General features: G+C 35.6%; 1 protein-coding gene across 1 annotated transcript in view; it reads right to left on the bottom strand.

The window, feature by feature from the left end:
• Positions 1-25,037, bottom strand: part of DCAF6 (DDB1 and CUL4 associated factor 6) — a gene marked incomplete at its 5' end in the record, with an annotated part of 70,108 nt that overhangs the window by 14,984 nt on the left and 30,087 nt on the right. Inside the window, 6 exons of the mRNA XM_010079398.1 lie at positions 5,057-5,378; positions 5,553-5,636; positions 6,696-6,811; positions 10,401-10,506; positions 17,070-17,129; positions 24,042-24,209. Of these exons, the coding sequence (XP_010077700.1) occupies positions 5,057-5,378; positions 5,553-5,636; positions 6,696-6,811; positions 10,401-10,506; positions 17,070-17,129; positions 24,042-24,209 (856 nt within the window). The remainder of the gene's footprint in view (positions 1-5,056; positions 5,379-5,552; positions 5,637-6,695; positions 6,812-10,400; positions 10,507-17,069; positions 17,130-24,041; positions 24,210-25,037) is intronic.

Raw genomic sequence — 25,037 nt, 5'->3', positions numbered from 1 at the left:
TGTTCAGGCAAAAAATACAAAAAGACTTTGATAGATGTATTACTATATTTTTGTCCAGAACTGAGTGTTCTCTACTACCAGACAAAGCAAGTCAGCAGTGGCACATGCAAATGTAACACGTTTCTCGGCAGAGGAATAAAAAAAAAAAAAAGGTATTTGATTTTCACAAACTACACACTTTTCAAATTCCATTAACTTTTATGGCACACAATAAAAAGGTTAATAGGTTGTTAAATGTATACACTGCCATTTCTTTTCAATTTACATGCAATACATGCAGCTAAAAATAACTCAAGCAATATGCTCTGTAATTCACAGCATTTAAATATAGCAATTCTTAAAATGACAGTTAGAAATGAAAACCAAGAACCTGATAAAGCCATTATATGGCAATAAAAAGGAGGAGGGGGGGAAGAAAATAATTAATTACCTCATTATTCTATCACCTATCGCTGTTCCTCTGATATTATATCTAGTAAAGGGAACAACAACTGCAGTCATTCAAAAATGCTGGGTATCATGTTTTTAAAGGGTTAATATCTATTATAGAATGTGCTGTACGTATTTCAACTGAGAAGACTCCTCCTCAACGTGTTAGTATAAGATACTACCTTGATTTCAGCAAATGTAGTATTCAGATTACATAACAGTACACAAAGTTGATCTTATAAAACGCAGTAATTCTTCAAAGATCATAGCAGAAGTGGAAGCAGCTGTATAATCATCTCCATTTTTCCATTCATAGTGGACTGAAATTTTAACCTACTAGTTTAACATTTTCCAGGCTTAGCCTCTGCTCATAGATCAGCTTCTGTCAAAGTCCAAACAAAATTAATTCAGTCATTTAAATAGGAAAGCAGCCCTCAGAGGGTTGTTTTGACTACTTTGTGAAAATTAAGATAAATCCATTGAAAACTTCGCTCTCCGTGAATGAAGAACATAGATTTAGCATAGAGTATTTTTTCCCACCACAGATTACAAAGTACAATGCTAAGGCAAGCCATATTATCTATCTCTGTTCCAACTAAATTCATTAGACTTAGTAAGTTTCAGAGAAGATATGCTATGGGCATACTTTGAGACTTAAAAACCTACATATCTCCTTGTATTTGTAAGAGAAGGGATCTTTTCCTGTGAATTCCCTAAAATGCCCAGAAGGTTATTTTCTCTGTTAGAGTATCTGGCTAAACTGCTCTGCTGTATAAAACAGCTTTCATTTTTTTTTTTTAATTTAGAAATAAATATTTTGGGCAGTTCCTTATACAGTTCTGTTTAAAAGTGCACATACCAACTAGCCTAATGACAATAAAAAAATTAAATAACTATTCAGCTTCATTTAGTCAGTGGTCTTCACCATTCCTATAGTGATGCTCGGTGGCTACAGAAAGGCTACAGAAAAAGGAGAGATGTAACATGCTCATTTATTTTAAAGAAATGTTCTATGCCAAAACTATTCCTAGCTGATTCCTAGTCACCATTCAGTTGACTTAACCAATTTATCAGCCAAAGGACCATGGTATTTCTTCAGAGTTTACTGTTACTATTCCAAGTCCTTTTCAAAATATTGAAGTAGTTGCAAAATTTGTGTTTCCTTGTCTGTTGCACAGTCCTGACAGTTCAGTTTCAGGTTAGTTGGTGAGAAGCTATGTATCCTCATTGTCTTTTGAGATTTTTAAAAATCCACAGTAAGAGTTTATGTCCCTTGTATCTAGTCTTTAGATTATATAAGAGAACACATTAAAAGCTGGATTTGTACCCCCCCCAGAATTCAAATAATGGAAGCTCTGTAAACATTACATTTGCAAAATGGACAAAATTATATTAATAAATCTGAAATCTACATCCATCTTACTAAAAACTGAGACCAGTGAAGTTGATCCAGGAGGAAGTTATTATTTAACTGCAAGTACTGTCCACAGATATTAAAAGGGTATTTATTCCACATTTTTTCCTTAAGAGGAAGTTTCAGATCTTGATTTCAGAGTACAGAATCAGAAGCCTACTCTTCCCTTCTCAGTGAAGAAAGTTGTACTTTACAGTGGGAAGATGACTGAAGTTTCCTTTATTTTCATTTCCCCAACCGTGGAGTTTCTCTATATAAACAATAACTAGTTCTTATGCATAACAAAAAAAAAAAAAAACCACTCAACCTAAAACCCCTCTTTGGCTGTAGATAAAAGCTAGTAATGCTATATGCTGGAAAAGGCTTATTATTACCTACTGTATTACTTCTATATTAAGGTAATTAATTATCGCATAAGATGACACACTGGAAACTAAATTATTAAATAAACTTGAGAATATGAGATTTAGTAAAGGAATTGTTAGGTAACACAATTTACTAAGTGAGAAAGGAGAAAACGATAAGCCTACAGGAAGCATACTGGTGGAGTTAAGCACCAGTCTTGTGGGCAATTTTGTTTAATATATGGCTAAGAGTCTTTGAGCAAGATGTAGGAATGTACTTATCCAGTGCATTGAGGACACGAGGGTGGGTAACTTTATGAATATAGAGGGGACTGTAGGACCTTGAGAAAGAGTTGTGTAGAAATGCAGTAGTATAAAATTTACAGTCACACACTTCTGAGCTTCCTTCTGGTGGAAGATGGGAACATACTAATTGGAAGTGGCAAAGCAGGAAAAATTCAGTATACTAATTGATCTTCTGTCTGACCACAAGCCACACTCTGAGACAGGCATAAACAAGAGAGGAGAATGATATAACCACAGCCCATTCGTGTCTCAGAGAATATTCTCTAGACCAAGAGTAATACCTAGCAAAATCCAAACAGAGCAGTGCATCTAATTCTAGTCTACCATGTTCAGGAAAGAAGTGGAACATGGAGGAGCATGGACAGGAATCAGCATGTTGGCACAAAAACCACAAATTTTTACAGCTAAGGGTGAGAAAAACTCCGTACTCAGTCTAGCAAGACAAAAGCTGACAATGGACAGGACGAACATCATTCAAATGATAAGCACTGACTGGGCATGAAAAAATATTTCAATCAAAACAGTATGTTAGCATGAAATTACTAATTTTAGTGAATTTATACCCATTATAGCAGCAATGTTTTGAGGTAGTTTCCCACTAGTTAAGGGGCCAGGAGGATTTTATATAAATTTGGTCAATTTATGAAAGGCATTATATGCTATAACAGCTGTCGTAGTAGCAGTAGAGAGGACTCCCAGTTCCTTTCACTCAATTTCATGAGATATAAATACTAAGAGGGCTTACAGATAGCCTTTAAGACCACCAGTGCCTGCTTTCTCTCTGGAAATTCAAATTCCTTTGAGCACACATAGGACATCTTACTTTAGTATCTCAGAGGGCATTTAGAATCTTCTGAAACTGGTAGAATAGGAAGGAACGTAACAAACATAATCTCACTGCTCACAAGTTAAAACTATTAAGACTTCACTGTTTGCACACACACAAAAGCAGAACAAAATGAAGCGGTCAGGGATTAAACCTGAGTAATGAAAGCCTGGAGGCAACCCTAAACCCATATTGACTACACAGCAACTCTTATCAGACTTTATTTTGGGGAAGAATAAGGGAATATGGGGCTGCATAAAGAATTTTAATTGTATCATTAGTTTAGTCCAATGATCTTTCCTATATCATAAATTTAAACTGCTACAGGAAGAAATCTCACTGCAGACAAAGAAGGAAAAAAAACATGCCAGATAAGTGTAACTTCATTTAAGATGTCCCCACTAGTGGGGAAATTTTAACAGCTATATGATACCTGGAAACGTCATTCTTACTATATTACTACAAAAACTATTACATGGTAGAGACAACAAAAGGGGTGTGAAGGAAAGTGAAGAATCCTGCTCAAAAACAGAAATGGGATTAAAATTGCAGGGCTTTTTACAGCTTGCTCGTCTATGACTAGATCATAATGAACGTTGTATTTGCAGTGGAAGGTATTTCTGCCATTAGATATTTATCTACAATTACTTAGTATTGCATGGAAAATTAATGGATTAAGATGGAATCTGTATATATTGAGTTTTTAATAAAAACTGTAATTTAGTGAGCAGAATTACTTGTCCTATATAATAAGCAACCACTGACTGCTCTTTTTGTCACTACTGACAATGTGGTGGCTTATGACTTTTTTAAATTGCAAATTATTCAAAACCTTTTCTATACAGAACTATTAATTTCTTTATGATTTCCTAATGAATACATATTGTCATGCTTCCTATAAAGAATTTGTATTGCTAGCCTAAGAAATTAATATCTTTCAACAGGATAGGAGTAAAGCTAAGGCATATGACACTAGGTTACATAACATCTAAAACAAGTAAAAAAGATATTTTCTTATGCTTAACAGTAGAGATCTTGCTTAAATAATTATTACAGCTTTTAAAAAGTCCAAGAATTGAAATTAGTGAATAAAGATATTAAAACAGCAATACCAAATTGGGGGCTAAGTTTACTGAATGATCAAATAAGTATATATAGCTGTCCATATTTTACAAGAAGAAAAAATACAATGCTTACTAAATGCATCTTTTATTAATGACGACAACTAGTAATCTGTCTTTTTTTGACTGCCGTATATACAGATATTCAAAAGGATTAGAGTTTCTCCTTCAGAGAAAAATAAGAATTAAAAAAAAAAAAAAATCTAACACATCAGGCTTACTGTATGTACTACAAACAAAGAGTATTTCTGAATAATGACAGTTAAAAGCTCTTGCTTTGCCAAAGTAAGAACACCTAAAGTACATTTGAAAGAAAATTTAGGTCCCTGTACTGTGTACAAGAATAACAAAAAATAAACTATAAACACTTAACACTGGGGTATTCAGCAGGCAAGAAATAAGCACAAGCAGGTATTAGATCTTTAGGAGCTTGCCTGGCTAGGAGGGAAAATATAGCTATATATATCTTACATAAAGGCAAATTAGACTCAGCCATCAAGCTCTCAGCTAGCTGTCAGAGAACAACTTATTTTAACTAAGGATATGAGACATGAGTTTCTAGATCTTCCATTCAAAGAAAAAGCCAAGCAATAGCAAAGGTAAATATTCTCCTAACCTGTGTCCTGGTCCTCCTCGATATCTTGCCCCTGGGATCAGAACAGGATCATCATCACTATCATCAGTTTCTTGGAGAGCTGAGGTCCTGGTAGAGGACCCATCTGGAGTTGCAAGCCCTGAGGATTCTGGGTGTGGTTGAGGTTCATCGTTTGCAGCAAGAGAGTTGGCAGTGGATTCAGTACTTTGACTTGAAATGTCTTGATTAGCACTCTTTTCACAGGAGGCTTCTTCCTCTACATTTCCAGGGACAGCATCAACATTGGGGCCAATTTCTTCTGGTTGGATTCTAGAATGCTCAGGACCAGGTTTATCTGACACACCTAATAGAATGTATTGGGGAAAATAAGTCACAGCATTAATGATTATAGCCTGTTTTAGAAAACATTAAAAATGGTCACAGAAGTTAAATTATGCATACTGAGTTAATATTGGAATTTAGTTTTTCATTCTCTGCTTCCTCGTATAACTATATTTGAAAGAGTACAGATACGTACTTGCTTCTGTTGTCTCTACAGTTTCATCTGCAGTATTCCGTTCTTCAGCACTTGCACCTTCCTTGTGAAAATCATCAGGAACTCCTGAATTAAAAAATTTGATATTAAATCTTAATACTTCATTTAGATGCACATCTATAACGTAAGAAAATCTAAAATTATTCTAGCACTCCTAGATGAAACCAATCAAAGCAATCCCCTCCAAAGCCCACGTCACTTTACTGAAATCTCAGATAGTAATCACATAAAAGTTAGTATATACAAACCTATCTAGATGCCTAGGCCAATACACTAACAAATAAAAAATAATTTATTTCTTATTCCTCAATATACTTAATATCCTATGCAATTAGAACTTTAGCTGCAAAAATAGCATTAATGGTCTTGGAACAGATGATCGCTTACTGAAAGCTATTATTTCTGAAGACAGAAATTAAGTTATCCTTCTATTAAAATGGATTTAAAAAACAAAACAAAACAACATTTCTTTGGAACCCGACATTTGACTTGACTGCCCTTTTGGCAACGAATTGAGCAAGACAACCACATGTAACAAAACACAGTGAAAGCTTGAAATAAATGTAGCAAAATACCCAGCACTCATTTATGACTGCAAAGTGCAGTTCTATTTTGCAACACAAATTGAGGCAGGTTATGTCAATCCTAGAATCATAGAATGGTTTGGGTTGGAGGAACCTTAAAGAAAGTTCCACTCCCCCTGCCATGGGCAGGGACACCCTCCACTAGACCAGGTTGCTCAAAGCCTCATCCAGCCTGGCCTTGAACACCTCCAGGGACCGGGCAGCCACAACCTCCCTGGGCAACAACCTGTTCCAGTGTCTCACCACCCTCATAGTGAAGAATTTCTTCCTTATATCTAATCTCAGTCTACCCTCCTTCAGTTTAAAGAAATGTCCTTAAGAAAGGACCCTTAATAAGGGTTTTAGAACTGAAGACCAGATAAGTTGTTATTTATTTGTAACTATCTCAGGTTGACATCTTTTTCTTTCCTAAAAAAAAATTAATGTTCTATTCTGCCTTCATATGCATGCGTATGAGACTCCCATTGTGTTCAATGGTAGTCATGAACATACCAGAGCAGAATTTTTACTTTAACATTACACAAATAACATTGCATCTTACTTGTTTCTTCATCTTCAGGTCCCGACTCTTCTGAGCCTTTTGTCTTCACAGAGTCTTCTTGGCCTTCAGTTTTGCAATGACTTCCACTCCCTCTAGAGCTTGAATTTGTGCTGCTCCTGGCAATGTAACATGTTAAAAAAAATTCAGAAATAATCCAAGTAGATAAGAACATTGCAATATCACAGCCTGACCATCATCATCTTTCTCACTGCAATCTCACTATTCAATAGCTCCTAGTACCAGCTACAAGTAACAACCTTCACAGAAATTTTCAAGTTCTCTTTTATTATGTCCATCACCCCTCATCCCACACTATTCCTCTGCATCACAGAAATCTGTTCTCTCCTTGCTTTTCTTTTTTTTTTGACCTTTAAGGATTTCTTCATTTCTTTTCAAAACATTGTGAGAACTCAAAAGCATTTGCTCTCTTTCACTATTTACACAATTTTTGCATGTATAGATTATCAGAGATCTCATTAAAGGTATTACAAGCTGTCAGCTGAGCGCTAATACATAATCTTATCCCTTCCAATTAAAAAATGCTTCAGATAAAATTCTGCAGGTTCTTCACCCTTAACTATCATTCCTGTACCTGTTCAAACATGGACTTCCAATGTCAGCTTTAAGTCCTCAAAGTTTTCTTGTTTCTCAAGATTTACTATAAGGTGGTACTTGAGATTTACTCCCCATTCATGTTTAGATAATTATTGTGGAAGACCAATTTCTGTTTACAATAAGGAAAATTATTCCTCAGGAAATACGTAACATTGCTGTTCCGAATGACCTCATTCCTGAGAGCTCTCATTCTCTCCTGTCCCATGTCTGCATTGTGGTCTCAAAACTTAGGCAAATTGCTGGACAAAAGCAGAAACAATGATGAGTTATAAAAATTATAAGCATGATTCTCAAGAATTTAAACTGTTTTGTTACATGTATCTTCTTACCTGTGTATGTTATTACTAAGCTATTTTATATGCTACATCGCTAGAAGCAGCACAAATCATGCTTAGTCTAGATTCTTGAGAATCTAGTCTAGACTTCAGTACTTTTACTTTTTACATTAAATATGAGAGCTTTTACTCATCTTGATGAGCAATAGTCTGTTTCATTGCTGTACTGGATTTGGAGTATGAAGAAAATTTTGTTAGCCCTTACAGTATTTCTTCTAAATCAAGAATTTTCTGCATTGTTTCTGAATGGACAGACAAGAAGGGTACTTCTTGTACCAAGTTGAGGATTTTTGCGATTTCATGCCTCATATGACATAATCACTTTTATGAACTCAATCACCATCTAAGCACTAACACTTTTTCTTACCCTAGGAATCAACTTTCCAGCTCAATGACAATTTATATTAATGTATTACTCTGCTTTAATTTTTACTTCAATGTTGTTTTTCACACTAGTAGTTACATGAAGAGGATGTTTCTGAGAGAGCAAAATAACACCCTGTGCTTTCATTACATTAAACCCTACTATCTGCTTCCCTAGCAGGCTCTGTTTCCCCAGTTCTCTGCATTCATCTTCTTTGAACCTCTGCTAATTTAAACCCTTTTCTTAAAAGCATGATGAGGATTACACACAGAATTACAAGTCACAAAGCAAAGCAGAGTTGTTCTCATCCTTGGCTGAAGTCTCCCAGATAGTGACATCTAGGATCGCACTTGGCTTTCTAGCAGCTGCACTACATTGAAAATGAAGTGACTGGTAGGTCCATGTCTTTCTCCATTTCATTTTCACAACACTCACAGCTTTCAGATTGGGTTTTGGTTATTTGTCCTCAACTGCATCATTTTGTTACATGGAATTGCATCCCACTTCAAAAACATTAGCACAATGTGTTTAGTTAGCCTCTGAACTGACAATGCCTTGCAACTTTGTCCCTCTAGGAAATGCTTTTTCCTCTCACTACCCACACGACACAATCCCCTACAAAAGCTCCATTAGGTTAGCTTACCACCATGTTCAGTTTCTTTATTGATCTGTCTGTCCCACCTTGAACAGAAGTTCAACATGTGACAAAGTATGAAATACATTCTGGAAATCCAGACAGTTTCTCTCTACTACACCATGTATGTTTCTAGAACGCATTTTTCTGTTAAATAAAAGGTACTGAATCATGCACATTCTAGTTCCCATAATTTTGGTTTACTTCCCATGTGCTGCTTGTTTTAATATGCCTTTGTATCAGAACTGTCCTAAAGCCTTGAATTTTACTACCACTAGCCGTAAAAAATCATGAAGTTTAGTCCTTCATTTTCATTTGGTATTCACATGGTGCTAACCCTTGGCCCAAAAAATTTGTTAAAATACTTGCTATTAGACAGAATATATACGTAAAGTTAAGTTTTAGTAGTTTTCACTTAGTTTTTACTTCCTCAGTTACAGATTTTTGTAATGAGCAATTTTCCTGTCCCTCATCTCCATTCCCTGCATGCTCTGCTTTTTCTTAATATTGTTTTTGAGACAGTTGTTCATTCAAATTTTCCATCTTCAGAATCACATATATCATTAACTGTTTGAAGTTTAAAACGCATTTTTCAAATTTTCTTTTAAAATAAACACAGAAACAAAGTATTAATTTTGCTTAATAAAATTTGTTTTCTGGGATACAGTGGTAGTAACATTTTATTATTGCGTTAAAAAACACATTAGAATAAATGGACAACACATTTGCTAAATGCTCTATTCCTCTTGTGAAATTTGCCTATCCTAAAACATTATGTATTACAGTAAAACTAATTCTTCCAAAGCTCGCTGGATTTGGACTATAAATAGAAATACAGTCTGACAGATTGGTTGAACATAACTGTCACAGTGTTTCAGATTCACATGGGCAAAGTCTTCATTCTTGTGAAAATACACAGATCACTGTTTGAAGTTTCCAGATGGCTATGGGCAAGGTTTATGTTTTATGTCTAAAGCCACAGCACTTAAGAGTAGCTAAATGTGGTGGCTTTTTTTTTTTTCCCCCCCAGTAAAAAAATGCCAGCAAGCCTTTCTACTTACTGTCTTTACAATAAATTTGAAAACAAGAGAAGGAACAGTAACAAGAGGAGATAAAATAAGGATTGTGGTTGTTTTGGGAGATCCTGAGATGCTCTAGTGATAGACTTGGATACAAAACCAAGTAAGTCAGGCCAGTTATCGACAGCATGCATATATTATCTGAAAAGGATGCCATCACTTCAATACCTAAGCAGTCCACTAAAGTTGGTATCTTAATCATATGCATTCATCAACACTCCTCAGACACAGAAATACAAATTTCACTGTTTTTCTTTGGAACTGTGCTACAGAAAGACTAATTTGCAGATTACCATATGAGAAGTCTGGTAGAGCAGAGAACTAAAACTTAAGCACTAGCTCTTGTACCACCTTTCCATCACTGTACTACCCTGCTTTAGTAAGATAGTGAACACCAACATAATGCTAGGGTTTGATGGAGATTGCATGTTTCAAACTACGATAACATTAAAAGAGTCACAGTAAATATCACAGAAAAACCCTCTTGCATAAATTTAATGTTAAAGTATGACTGTTTTTTACATTCTGAATGTGTAAGGACTACAGTCATTTCAAATTGTCTCTAAACACCTAAAAATATGTACCATATGGAAAAATTATTTATCTCTATCTATGCTAGACAAGTGTTAGTGGTATGTGTTGATCAATAACCAGTCAAAACCAAAATTAACTTCTTACCACTCATCAGTGAAGTCCAGTTTTATCGTGCTTGTAGTCGTTCCTTCTGTACTGTAGTGCAAACTTAAAACCGGTTCACCTGTTCCTGTTCTTGGCTTATCACTCTCTGTAAATATGGGGTTGATAAAGTTTGGATGGGTATCAGTAATATCCATAAAGCTGTTATAATTCTGAAGATTCATGTAATTATCCTAACAAAGGCCAAATATGGCAGCAACATGTACAATGTCTCCTTAAGATCTCTTACAGCCCAAGCAAAGAGTTAAAAAGTTTCAGAGTAAACACAACAAATTTGCAATGCTTTAAAAATGGCCTAAATTATTTGTATTTATAAGAGCAAACAAAAATGCTTTCCTTCAACATGCAGGTAAATAAAACTGCAGACAGGTATGTGTGCACACAATATTATTCTTTACAGGCAGATCCTTTTCCTATCAAGTATATTAAGAACAAGAATATAAAATGTTTTTGGAGGTGGTGTTCAGTCTTTTTTGCCTCAGTAAATACACATAAAAAAAGGATAATGAGATCTAGACACACTCAGTGGTCTAGAAAAATCACCACCCCCTTTACTTTGTTTTCTGCTTAAGACCCAGTCACCTACCAATATCCTCAGACCTGTTGTAAATTGTCAGATTGTCAGGTAGTTGTCATAAAACCACTGTAAATTCATCTTCTGAGAGCTTCAGGATTAAAAAAACCCTTCGTATTATAATAATTGTATGCAGAAGGGGAGAACGTGCACAACAAACTATTCACAATGTCCAAAAGCAACCAAAGTATAACAAATCGAAAGCCACTCCAAGCTGTCAAACATCTGCTGCACGTATAGTTTTAGGGATGTTCAGTGGGCTCCTTCAAAATAGAACTTCTCAATGACATCCATCCACCCTCCACCCTTGAGTAAAATTCATCATCACAGTCTATCTATAGCATGGCACAATTGCCATTAATACTGAAGTTGGCCTTGGGCAATACTAAAAAGTTAATGGAAAGTACCATCAGATTAAGTCTCACTGCAGAGGTGCCATTCTCTCAGAACTCAGATGGGAGAGTTTACTTAGTATTAGGCACCACTCAAATGACTGCTAAGTAGCCAATGTAGTCTTGCTTTTCATGAATGCTGAGCTTTTTCTCTCAGGACTGATTGACAAAATCATGACATATTTTGTTCCGTTTACAGAGTACAGAAATTTGCCTGTAAGTATAGCTGCAGTATTGGCAGCACACTGGCACTTATAATAAAGTAAAAGCTTCGATCATCTTTGGGTAAACATCATTTAGAATTTAATGTTTGATTCAAGTAGAAACCTACAAATTCCCTCACTAAAAAGGCTATTATTAAAACAGTAATGGCTACAATACTGCCCCAGGATATTTATTTTAAAAATACAATTAAGTTATAGGAACTATGAAATAGCACATAAGAACATAACCTAATGATCAATGTATGTATTTTTAAACTGCTGACAGGCAGAAGCCCAGTCACAGGATCAGATCAGTGATCAGCTGCTCCAAAGAACTTTAAGTATGTATTTCCATGAAGAGAAATTAAGAAACCAAAACAAAACACAAAAACCATGTAAGAAAAATTAAAATATTTTTATGTGAAAGAGAATTAACCAATTACAGCCATGATGCTAATCATACATAAGGCATGGGCCTCATTCTATGCAAAGAAAAGCTCATAGGCTCTCTAAAATAAAGGTTCCAGTCACACTGTTGTTAGAGTGGAGAAGGATTAAACTGATCAAAAGCAAGGTTTCCAGTTCCTGAAACTGAGTAAAAAAAAGAAACAAATGTAAAAAAACACTTCATAGTGGTGTGCATAAATATTTTGGACAAAAACTTGTTGTTTCTTAAGTAAACAGGTGCTTTATTTTTGGCAACCTATCATAGTAAGCATCTCTGAGTGTAAAGGTCTGTTCAAACTTTGAGCATCCCTTCCTGAGCAAGTACAAATACTGATCATTCCAACATACTGCACAAGTCATCAGGAACTGGACACTGAAAGAGTGAAAAAAAGGACATAGTTGGAGGATTCTTTACCTTCCTTGTAATAGGCACAGACAAGGCATATCTCTGAATCAGGAACCAGATAGGTAAAGAAAGACAGCTTACCGCCTTGAATAGTCCAAGACAGCCACCAAAACAGTGACCATACTGTAACTTGATACTGCTATGCAACATTTGCTTCAGCACAAAACTAGTTAATAGTACTAACCAAAGTAACCAAATATCGTTATCCTATAATGAACCTAACTGAATATTAGGCTTGTGTTATAAAAGCTCAGATCATATTATCATAATAGTGATTTCCTGTCTTAAAATCCCAACATCAAAAAATTTAACCAAGATGCATAAAGACCGTCCTCTGACTACACTTACTGTGGAAGCAATGCTCATATTTATTCACTCAGAAAGTCAGAAGAATTGCTGTAGACCTACCCAAAGAGGGCACTGACTAACAGAGAAATTATTTTTACAAATCTCTGGAGACAGCTGTTAAACCATCTTGTGTAATCGATTTTTCTTAAATCTACAATAACATGAGCTACAATTTTGATTGTGTCAGTTTCTTCTTTGAACTAGCTTTAGGGCATGAAATTGACACTAATAATAAGAAGAAACTTTTTTAAAAGACAGATGAGACAAGAATCTGATAATAAATTGCACAGAATTAGTTGTGTAGTTCAGTATTTTATATTAAGCTTACACTGCTAATAGAAGTTGAATGGGAGCCTCTGTGAAGAAAGCTAATAAGCTTTGCCTAGTACGTAATTGAACATTCTTTTAGAGAAGCCACATAAAATGCAGAAGTTGTGAACTTTTTGTTTTCAAGAACAATGTGATTGCCAAAGACCAACTAGATCAGAATGAAGCACTGTTCTCTCTCACTACTAGGGTCATGCCATCAGGCCGGATGTACTTCACATTGATAACAAATGAAAGGAAGAAGAGGAAAAGTTGTACAGCTTCTGGGATTTAGGGGAGAGCTATTGCCAAAACTATTAAACTGATTGCAAGATCTAGTAGGGCAATAATTGCTCCAAGAGAAAGTGGTAGCTTGTCAACACGTTACTAAACTCTATTCAAAATTCTTCAAGAATACCTTGAAACTTTACCTAGATTTTACAGCCAAACACATTATACTTTAGAGATACTATCGACAACTTAAAGTCTTATTTCACAAGCAACCCTGTCCTAGAACGGACACTCCCATGACATGGTCCATTCTCCAGGTGCCTATAGAAGGAGGGTACTTTTAAACTAGCACTACTTTTAAACTGCAGACAAAAATTCATTCATAACCTTATTTTAAAAAACAAAAACAAAAAAAACAACCTACAACTGAAAGCAATACCCCTCACACATACTTTTTCCCTTAGAAAAAGAACCTGTGCAAGTTTAACTTCACAAAGGTTGGGGCTCTTATCTATGAAGTGGTAAGCGCACAAAGACAGGTTACAGATTGCATTATGCCATTAAACTAACATTGTAAGGAACTTACAGTTTCTCACATCTCAAATACTGCCCTATTCACTACTCTTTTGGCAACCCCATAAGAAGAGGATACATGACTTTTCATTAAAAACTTCCCAAAACAATTAATATCCACCACTAATCATAATCTCCTCTGAAGAAAATCAGCTTTATACATTCTGAAGATATGGTTATATTCTGGGTGAAAACCAAAGAGAGTTACTTCTGAAGGGAGAAAAATTGATCCAAAGAGGAAAAAATAAGTGGTTTATTTCAGAAAGTTTTCTTTTTTTATTTCGGAAAGGAATTCCATGGGAAGGCTTAACACATGAAAATTAATCAGAAGGAGCAGAAGTCAGAGGGAAGGGTGCAGATTCCTTTATCCAGTGAGGAATGCTGACTGAGCAATGTTACACTGATACCAATCAATTCTTTGGACCAGCCTAATCCACAGTGAGCTATAGATTAGTTATATAATTTCTTTATCTAGATGATTCCTATACTAATTAGATGTAGTATTGCACTTCACCAGAGGACGCAGTGCAGACCACATTGTGCCTTACAACAAAGCACAGGTCTAAAATTCTTAAGCTTGTACCTGCAAGAGCTCACTATAGATCTGGAAAGCTCTAGATGCATACTAACGTTTAACTGGTTTGTCTGACTGGGAGGCAGAGCTAATTAGCTGGGATGCAACACATGCCAACACAGTTTCCAGGACTTACAGTAGCGTTTACGAGGAACAAAATCTGCCATAGCTGACATACCAGCTTGTTCTGAGCCAGCTCAAGTATCTATAATGAACAAACTTGTATGGGTATCACTATAACGGGTTACTAAACCCTCACATTAACTTGCACGTTATCTAGAAATATCAGCAATCAATACAGCTTCTGTGTACGTAGGAAGCAGCGTTAAGATGGTATGGGATGCACACACACATTTACACTTCAAAGTTACTGAGCTAGTTCTCCGGCTTTCCCTCTAACGGTACCAATTCAGGCAGTACCTTACAGTCATAACACTGCCTTTACACTGCAACAAATCTAGCAGCCACACTCCGTTATTACAGTCACAGTCCAAAAAAAAAAAAAAAATCCAGTGTAGATCACTGTAATCCATTTGAAACCATTTTGTACAGACAGGAATGACTTCCAGCTTCTGCTGGATCTTCAGAATAACGGCATTATAAATTTATATGTTTGTAATAAGTATCAAAACATCTTTAAACCCAGAAGCAGTCTTAAAACATAAATACCAACAAAAGAGACTGGTCCAACAGAAAGACAGCTGATTCAGTACCAAATTAAGACAAGAGAGGAATACAAAAAACAATTTCTGTATAAAAAGGACTGATATGACTTCTTTCATTAGCTACTTATACTTTGAGATTTCTGTTCAAATACAAAGTTAAACTAACGCAGTTTAACTTCAAAAATCCAACTGTATCTCAGCAGATTATCCTTTCTGGTTATCATTTGGACAACAGATTTCCTAATAAATTACCTCCTTTTCCAAATTCCTAGTTTTCCAAACTCGAAGGACCATTCTGTGTCTCTTCAGGTGAACTTTACCATCACAATAGAAAAAATTGCCTTAAAACAATCAGAGAACTGGTCTGCCAATAAAGTCTGGATAAAGAAATGTATTTTGGGGTTTTTTTGCTTATTAAAAACCCTGAAGTGCTTTTAGGAGAGGAAATCTCTTCACATTAGTTCAAGTAATTTCTTAAAGCAGGAAAAAGTTATTAGAAAAAACTTCCAAGAGTCTGTTACAACTATGGGTCTATTACAACTATGCAATTAACAGTAGTAATACACAAACTAGTTTTTAAAGCAACTGATCCTGCCTGAAGGATCTGATGCAGATCTGGTAACTGATTTCTGGGACCAACATTTCTGGTTTTATCTTTGTTGTCAGATGGGCTTAATTCACAACTTTACATAACAATGTATCAGTTTTCCAAAATGTTAGCAGTTATAAGAACTTCAGTAAATATACAGACTATCTTAATTTGAGTTTATTCTACTCTCACCAAATAATGCTTTATTCTGATTTCATAGCAGAGAGCATAACTCAGTCACTAATTATAAGCAAGTTTTCCAGCTAAACCTGACTATTGGAGTGACGTAGACTACTGAACCATGAATAATTAGCAAATTTATATATTGAGGTTTAAGGTTACTGCATCACAAAATGTAATTCCACAAAATGAATTTATTTTGCCAATATAAATTGCAGATTGATTTTTTGTGATGTTCTGGCATCCTAAAATAAACCATAATCTCAACAGTTGCCAAACAGACTATTTTTCAGAAATGGGATTTCAAAACAGTATTCTAGTTTAGAATGTGAAACAAGATGAAAGAGCCAGCTCTTTTGTAGGATTTGAGCTATTAAATCTTTACAGAGGCTTTGATATGGAAGTAAGCATAATGCAGAGTGCATGGAAATCTATTTTTAAATTACCATCTATCACTCATTAATTATTCAGGCATAAATATTCACTACAGGTGACATTGGTTCAGCTGCAATAGGGTCACCTATGGCTAACTTCACTGCTCAGAGTTTGAAAACTGATGAATAATAGCCATAGAGAAAGCTCACAAGCATTCTTTCTATCACCAGCCCATAGGGCATCTACAGAGAAACCCTAGTAGATGTTTAGCAGAAGGGGTGTAGGACAAGGGGTTACAGAGGTAAGATGCACCTAAGTGCAATAGGTGCTCCTGAGTTACTCAAACTGTGCAAGTATAGCAAAGCTGCAGATCTCTCTTGCATAATAGAAATTAATTTGGCATTATATGATTAAAAGTTACTTCAATCTTGATATTTGCACTTTGACCCAAGAAGAACCATTCAGAAAAAAAGACTGTTTAAAGAATTAATTTTACTTTGCATTTTAAAAAAAATATTCTAAATGTCTGTAGAGCACATAAGACATTTACTGTACCTCCATTGAACACATTAAGAATTGAACATAGGGTGGCTTTTGAAATTAACCTTACTCTGTCACTCGTATAGAGAATTAAATAATTAATGAGTTTCCAGCAGATCTGCTTGCAGAATTCTACTTTATGTAGATGAACAGCATTTTTAGACTGTTTATCATCATGAAAGGCAATTTTAAAAGGAAGCATTGCAATCAGCTATGGTTTGGTATAGCGCATTTCCTGTCACACGCACCCTGTTGCTCATCAAGTGACATGGATCCAAGCTGTTTGTTAACCACAGAAGAAGGAGAATCTGAAACAAAAACGAGATTTCAACTTAAAACATAAGCAGCAGAGAACTGCACAGCAATGTCACGATCATACGTTAGTTTAAAATAAAAAATAAAAAGCAGCAACATAAGGAAGCTTTGGGTTTCTTTTATGAGCAGCCAGCCATATTGCATTTTCTAGGCATGACAGAAGCAAAGCCACTTGTTTCAAATCATTTTGTAGTTCTTTAGGTAGTCACTGAACAGCCTGAAGCTTCCTGACATGTCAATATTAAAAATGTCTGTCCATTACCAAGGATTTTATTGTGTTCTTCAAACTTCTAGCAACTCAGGAAAAACACTGAAGAATTATGACTCCTAATGCCTGTGCTCCAACTACCAAATGACACTTGTATTTCAAACCATATGCTAAATGTAAATTTCAGAATATTGATACTTCAACATAAAATACTCAGTGGCATACCAGTATCTTCAATATTTATACCTATGAGCATAAAATCTAAAATACAAGACTGTTTACAGATATAACAGCATATAGACTGTTTTTAAAATGTTAAAGCACCAAAATACATCCCACTCATATAACTGTTCAATAATTCTGCATTCCCAGGCATCTGATGACTGAGAACATGTCTTCATGAGTTTCTCACAGTACCACATCAGTCAGTCTTCTAAAAATCCTCATGTAACCACAGAAAAAAATATAAAATTGCCACTTAAGTTTTTTTTTTCCACTGGACACAATTTTCCACAACACACCAGTTGACAGCTATCAGTAGCACTGCATTCATTGTGTAGACAGATGACAGATGCAGAGTTCAGGATCTCCTATGAATCTATTTTCCTTGTCACCTCTGAAGACCAGATCTTACTTCTGTACTATCTTAGGATGAGTTGTGTACATAAATTAATGCAGAGTTTCAAAGGCATTGGCTAGGCTACCATATCTTGGTTCCATTTGTTAATCTTCTGTTATAAACAAATTCATGCTAAGTGAAAAGGCTTTAATATCCTATATTATAGACTGAGTCATATTCTGCCAACATCACAGCATGCTAAAGGAATTTCAACATAGATTTAAAACCTATACAAGGAAAGCAATGAAATGATCCTCTCTCCCCTATAGGAAGCTTACTCACAGGTTTGGGACAGAATCACCAGTGTGACCTCTTTTGTAGTACAGACATAAAATCTACTAAATGGACAAGGCTGTTTTAAATATATATCCTCAAATAATACTTCATTCTCAGCCATTTGTGCAAGAATCAGTCTGTTCCTTCGTTACACTGATACCTAGCACAGTGGGGGGGGTAGAAGGAGTGAAGAACAGAGTCCAGGAGAGTCTGAGTCAAGCTCAGTGTGTTTTGGAGGCTGGCTTGTTTTGTTAATTGGGCTTATACAGTTTCTTTCCATAACTGAGGAACATAAAATTGGCCCTATTTTGTTTTCACCATGGTGCAAGCATGGCTGAACAAAACACATCCAAGCCAGACCACTGAATTTGTTACCTAGACTTAGAAGGGATGCAGCTCTTACATATGAGACTTGTAACATTAATATATTTCACTTTCCAAAACTGAAGTGTACTTAACATATTATTTCTAATTTAGAAGAGAAGTATTACAGAGATTTTTTCTCAATGGAGTAGTAATCCACTTTTTAGAATGTAAATAGAGGGGAAAAACAGCTGGTGTGAAGATACACCATGTCATAAGATGATCTACTCGTATTCCAGCTGACTCAGCACAGGAATTGTTACGCCTCTCTCTCAAAGGAAGGCTGGCTTTGATCACCAACTCACAGTTATGAAGCCCATGATTGGGATTAACTTGTATCAAAAGTACTAAAGGGAGGGGAGGTCCTGAACAGCAAGCTGAGAAGCCTAACGACAGAAGACAGTGATGCTCAGTTGCGCTCTGTTCTTGCACTCTGATTCTTTCTATGTGTGTTTTTTTTTAAAAAAGGCTTATCATGCTTCCAAACATTTTATTTTACTTGGCTGGAAAAGCTAACGTGACCAGCTCTTTAAGTCAGACCAAGATGAACAGAAGAAATACGACTCAACTAAGATATTTTAATTATAAACATAAGAAATTACATTTATTATCCTTATCAGCACTTCTAAATTTTATTGACCTCATGCTATACAACAGTAAGTGAAAATCAATAGTTTTCTAGATACCATTTCATGCCTGTGTAGGCTTAAACCTCCCACATTTCACTATTATTTTGATGTTTTCTTACAACTTTGTGAATCCATTTCACTTGTAATACAAGAATCCATAAACAACATTATAGGAACCATCCTAAACATTTTAATCAGGGTTAAAAAAGGCTCAGCTTATAGCAATTTTAAACTCACTTTTTAAATCCTTTATCAAGTCCCCTTGGGCACAGATCGCCAGCACCCCTTCAAGTAGCACTGCAGTCTGGAACCTCACAACTCAGGCAGGGAAACAAACATGACCACGAAACCAGCCTAGGGAAGTTCAGGTAAATGCCTCTTTTTTTAATATATGGCTTTGTTTTGTAAAAATTCTGAAAAAGTACTTTCATAATTTCTGATAAAGCTTTTGAAAAAAGTATTATCAAAACTGTGCCATATAGTTAAAAAAACAAACAAAAATCCAAACTCTTACCTGAGCCTTCACAGGCTGGGTCTGCAGTTCACCACTGGTTGTAATGTCACCAGTACATTCTAAACTGGAGCACCACTTAAAGAGGGAACTGGAGATTCATAAATTTGGGGAACCTCAAACAGAAAATAGAAGATAATTTTAAAGACAGTTATATGCTGAAGGATCCTCCTGTAGTTTGGGTAATCAGCACCTGACTTCAGCAAAATATTAGCATGCCACCTCTATTGTTTTGGTCAAAACAAATTTTGTCCTTATAGCACCATAACACTAGCTCCAGTGCGAGAGTCAGGCCTGAAGATTTCTACATCTGGGTGTTTACAAAGAATGCAAAGAATCTGGCCATAAAAACTGCAGTCATCCCCTTGTTCTTCACAGAAAGCTTTAACACAGAAACAAAGATCCAATCTGTTCCACTTCAGAGACACTGACAGCACAGACCTTTGAAACAACCGAAGTTTTGGTTTGTTTAGGTTTTTTTTTTTTTTTAAAAAAAAAAAGCCAAGTCAATGTGCATCACAGGTTCTGTGATATGTCAGCACACACGTTATATAACTTTATTCCACAATAAATACAGTCTAAATCAAATTACTTTTTCCTCAGAAAAGAAAGGTTCACATTACTTCATATTTTTGTTGGTAAGATTACACATGCTGGCTGCTACAGGAACCCCTGATAGATACTGATCTGTAATACTGATTTTATTCTTTTTCACTTCAAGATCAGTTGGTTTATGTTTCTCTAATTTCTCAAACTGCATTCCATTCACTTAAAAGTTCTCAAAAAGAGGAGTGATGTAGGCAATGGCAATGCATACACAACACATCAGCCGTGGGAAGAGCAGCAGTAACAATAGGTTAGAAAGGTTCACTTTTTTGTAGCTTGCATGGAGCACCTATATGCTGCTGTTTAAAAACTGCACACAGGATCCAAATGTTACGAAATGCCACAATAACAGGAGTAAGTCAAAACTAGGCTTTGTTGGAGAAAGTAAATAATAATAATAACAACAATCCAACTTACCACAGTTCCTTAATTAAATAAAGCAACTGTCAACAAAATCTGAATCTATTCAATACCCAAGTAAAGGCTTGAAGATAAAACAGACCTGACAGGCACAGCATATACTGCTTCTAAAACTCTTTCAAATTTACACAATACTTATGAGAGCTACTCAGTAAAACAAAGTCTCTTTGCCATCTGAAGATGAAGTATCTTTTTCCTCAATGTCAAATCAGCCCAGTGCGAACCATTACTCAGTTAACTCACTTTCACATTCAACAACATACAACTTTTGACCATATTTTTCTAAATAGTGAAGGTTAACTATTACAGATACAGCTTACAAATCCTCCTGTCACTATTACAAGTCCTTAGAAGAATAACTACTACACAGTCTAATTTTCTATTAAACCCGCAAAAGCTTTTAGCTCTTGACATTCTCTACTGGTAATTTCTTACATGAGTGGAGTATTTTTTCTCCACCCTGGGGAGCTATAATTGAGCTTCTGTGATTGCAATGGTAAGGACTAAGAATGAAATACAGGTCAGAAAAAATGTCCTTAGTCTCATATTGAATTCCCCCCAAAATTGCATGTGTAAATTTTACAAGTTTTGCCAAAGCAGGGACTGAGAATTTGCAGCCCTTGGGCCAGAGGCTATGATGCTATTTCACATAGTGGCAGACACATTTTGGGGTGTAATTTTTTGTTTGAAAATTTACAACCAGTTTATGCCTGAAAACTGAATATCTGCCTCAAGACAGAGCATCAAAAACAACACTGGATAAAAAAAAAACAACAACTGTCTCTGTATGGGAATTCATTATTAAGAAAACCCAAGCAAAATTAAGAACTTTTTCTCCTACCACGTTTCTGAAATGCCAGCTTACCACAGGGTTGGAAACAATTGTCTCTATGAAGCAAGAGACCAAAAATCTGTAGCTCTGGTTTTCTAAAGGAATAGACTGTGGATACACATCTTCCAAAAACAAGTCTTAGGAGGTCAGAAAAGGGAACAAAACAAAGTAACTACCATAAAAAGAAATGAGCAAATAGAATATTTCTATGTCCAGAGTGCAGAAATCTTAAAAAGTAAATAGACAATGCAAAGGTGATATGAATTCCCCAATCCAAAGAAACGAGTTTCATTTGTTCCCTCCCATAATAGGGGAAGGAAGAACACAATGAAAGAAGCTAATGAAGCACAAAAGGAATTTCTTCTATTTACACACAACAAGTAGATTGTAATGTAATCTGTTATCAAATTTCTTGAGGAATAATTGACTGAACACATTAAATATTTAAAATTGAATTCCTCATTTTAAATCTTCCACTGTCTATAATGATGAAAGTAACAAATTCTACCAATCAGACCAAACAGCAAGAAGATATAAATCCTAATGAGTTGGAGGGCAGGTAGCAAAACTGCTCCCCCTTCTTCTACACAGAAATAAATGTTCCCACAGTGCTAAGTGAATCAATCTTTAAAAGCAATTGACTAATAGGTAAAATTGTCAAATTTGCAAATTCATTGTCATCACATGAAGAATAAGGTAAATATTTGAATACTAGTTTCCTCCAAGGCTATGTATGTGTTTTGTGCTTCCCTGGTGATCCCAAACAAAATAATTGTGCCTTCCCATTAGTTCCCGTAAGATTCGACACACATGGGAACTCAAAACTCCAAGAGGCAGTTACTGGATCCAAACTACCTACAATACATATCTGACTCCCAAAGCGATTACTCAGCTTAAAGCTTCAAATTCATGTCAGTATGGATCCTGCACTATGTTGACCCACAAGCAACTGGAAGTAAAGAATTACATTTAATCCTTGAAGGAGTACTAAGAAAGAGATGGGCGAAACAGTATCAAGTGAAACCCAGACCAACACATACTTCAGAGGTAGTAAAATATCCAGATATACCTCCATCTGAAAATTCTACATACATAGCTGTAACTAAACTGTTTCCCAGTTGAGGTTGGAAGCAAAAAAATTGGTAAAAAAATTTTTTTTAAAGTCATTTGGAGAAGAAAATGGAAGATCAAGGTCTACTGACTGTGTCAGCTATGGTTTTGCCTCTATCAATACATATCTTTGAGTTAATAAATTCCGATGTTCAGTTTGCTGAAAAAAAAATTGGTAGGTTTTGTTTTTTCTAGCAGGGAACTGCAGCCATCTACAAGAACACTGCTACTATTGTTTTTCTTGTTCGCCTCCTACAGGTAACAGGCACCTATGGCCGCCATCCCTAGGATAAGCACACAGTCCTCCAGGTTTTACTGGTTTCCACATATACTGAAAACTCACTGTAGAATTTTCTAGTGTAGGAAGTTATACAAAATTCAATAACTACAATATTGTAACTGGAGCACTAGCCACTGTTAAATCAAATTGTTCTGTAAGGCTTCAGATAAATGAATAAATTGAACCATAGCAAGTCAAGCTGTGCATGTGTGACACAATCTTTATTAGTAATCTAGCCACACCTCAACTGTCACTGAATTTATCCATACAAGAAACATTGCTAGACATTGCTTCTCAACACAAAATATTCTGATTTTTCACACAGCATGCAGCTCACTCATTTTTGCATGGTGCCACAAAACAGTTTGCTTCAAGTTTATGCTTTAGGGTTTACCTCTTTACTCATATGCATGCTTCTACTCTAACTTTCTCAAATATGTCTCTTTTTATAATAAACATCTCCAAGACTTTCTGGTAATAATTTTTAATCCCAGTAAGACAAGAGGATGGTGAAATGAAAAGTCACTCTATTCAAAAAAGGAGAGCATATCTGGGGACCTTGGCTTGTTACAAGTATTTTCACTACACTTACTGTAAAACCACAGCATTTAAGAGTGCCAAAATTCTGTTTCACTGAATTGTTACCCTGATTATAATATATGCAAAGCCAAAGCCAAATCTTTAATGTTACTATCAGATACAATTAACACCAAAATGCAATTTCAAGTGTGTAAGTACCTTACTTTATTCAGGACACAGCAATTTCTTGCTCAACTGCTCTTACAAACATTGCACATACCTGACACCATGCACCTAGGAAACTTTCTCCATAGAGTATTGTTTAGCTATATAATCCAAACATGTTAGATAAATGAAAACTGTCAATGTTACTCCTTCCCTAACCATGTGATGATCAACACCACCACATGCAAGGTAAGACAAGCAGCAAATGCATTAACTGTCTTGTTCTGGAAGAGAAGCATTTCAGCAAACAACAGCAGCACAAACTATAACTACGTTAGCTGCTTAAGAAACCTTGACAAATGACAACCTGATGTCTGAGGGTCCTGTGAGGAGCCCTTAGAGGAGGACTGATCAGAGGAGGACGACTGTGGTGCTGAACCCTCAGCTAGCTCTCGCTGTCTCTGTTGTTCTGCCTTCTTAAGCCTCAGCCGCTGTAGACCCCTACGGATTATAGCTAACTCAGGTCCCATTAACTCTGACAAACAGGGAGGTGGGGGGAAAGAAAAAAAAGTATGTAAAAGAAAGAAGCATTGAACACACAATTATACAGAGCAGGGAGGAGGGGTGGGGAGATTGACCAAAGAGAGAAACAACAGATACTAAGTGTAATTACAGTGAAAAAAAAATGTAAATAATTTACTAACATCCAGAAGTTATAAAATAAAATATTGAAATTGTTTTTCTCTTCCTAAATGCATGAATCATAGGACTTAAAAGTTCAGGATTCATGTCATACAATACACTTCCCTCCCCATCTCCAACACTTCAACCATTTAACAAAGAATTATTTTATGAAAATAGATAGATCCTGACTGTTTCAAAACAAAGCAAACAACAGAAGTATTAATTTTCATGTTCTTAACACACATAACAAATGAGAATATTAGTGGTGTAAAATTACCCAACTGTGGTCTACAGGTAAGTTTTCAAAATGAGTGTGATAGCTTCCTGATGTGAAAAGAAAACTAGTAGAATTTTGGTCAAAACAAACCTGTGAAAAAAGTAAAATGGGACTATGGAAATAGGTGGCAGAACAGCATCTAACAGAAAAAATCCATGTTATTATGAACTAATTTTTTATCTCAGACATTCCCAGTGGGTGAGGATTCAGACTAAAAACACTGTTAAGTGGTCCTACAGAGAAAGTAATTTATTGGATCATAAACAATTCTTAGTATCATTCTCTTAAGAGACTATTCTTTCCGTTCCATCTTTAGAGACTTCACTGTTTTCATCTTTTGTCTTTATTCATTTGTCAGTTATATTGTTTTGGCATGTACCAGTCCACTGTCTGACCAACAGT

This window comes from Pterocles gutturalis, unplaced genomic scaffold (genome assembly GCF_000699245.1).
Source record: "Pterocles gutturalis isolate BGI_N339 unplaced genomic scaffold, ASM69924v1 scaffold2594, whole genome shotgun sequence".
Taxonomy (NCBI): Eukaryota; Metazoa; Chordata; class Aves; order Pterocliformes; family Pteroclidae; genus Pterocles; species Pterocles gutturalis.
The sequence above is the reverse complement of the archived record's forward strand: the minus strand, read 5'-3'. Positions and strand labels throughout refer to the sequence as shown.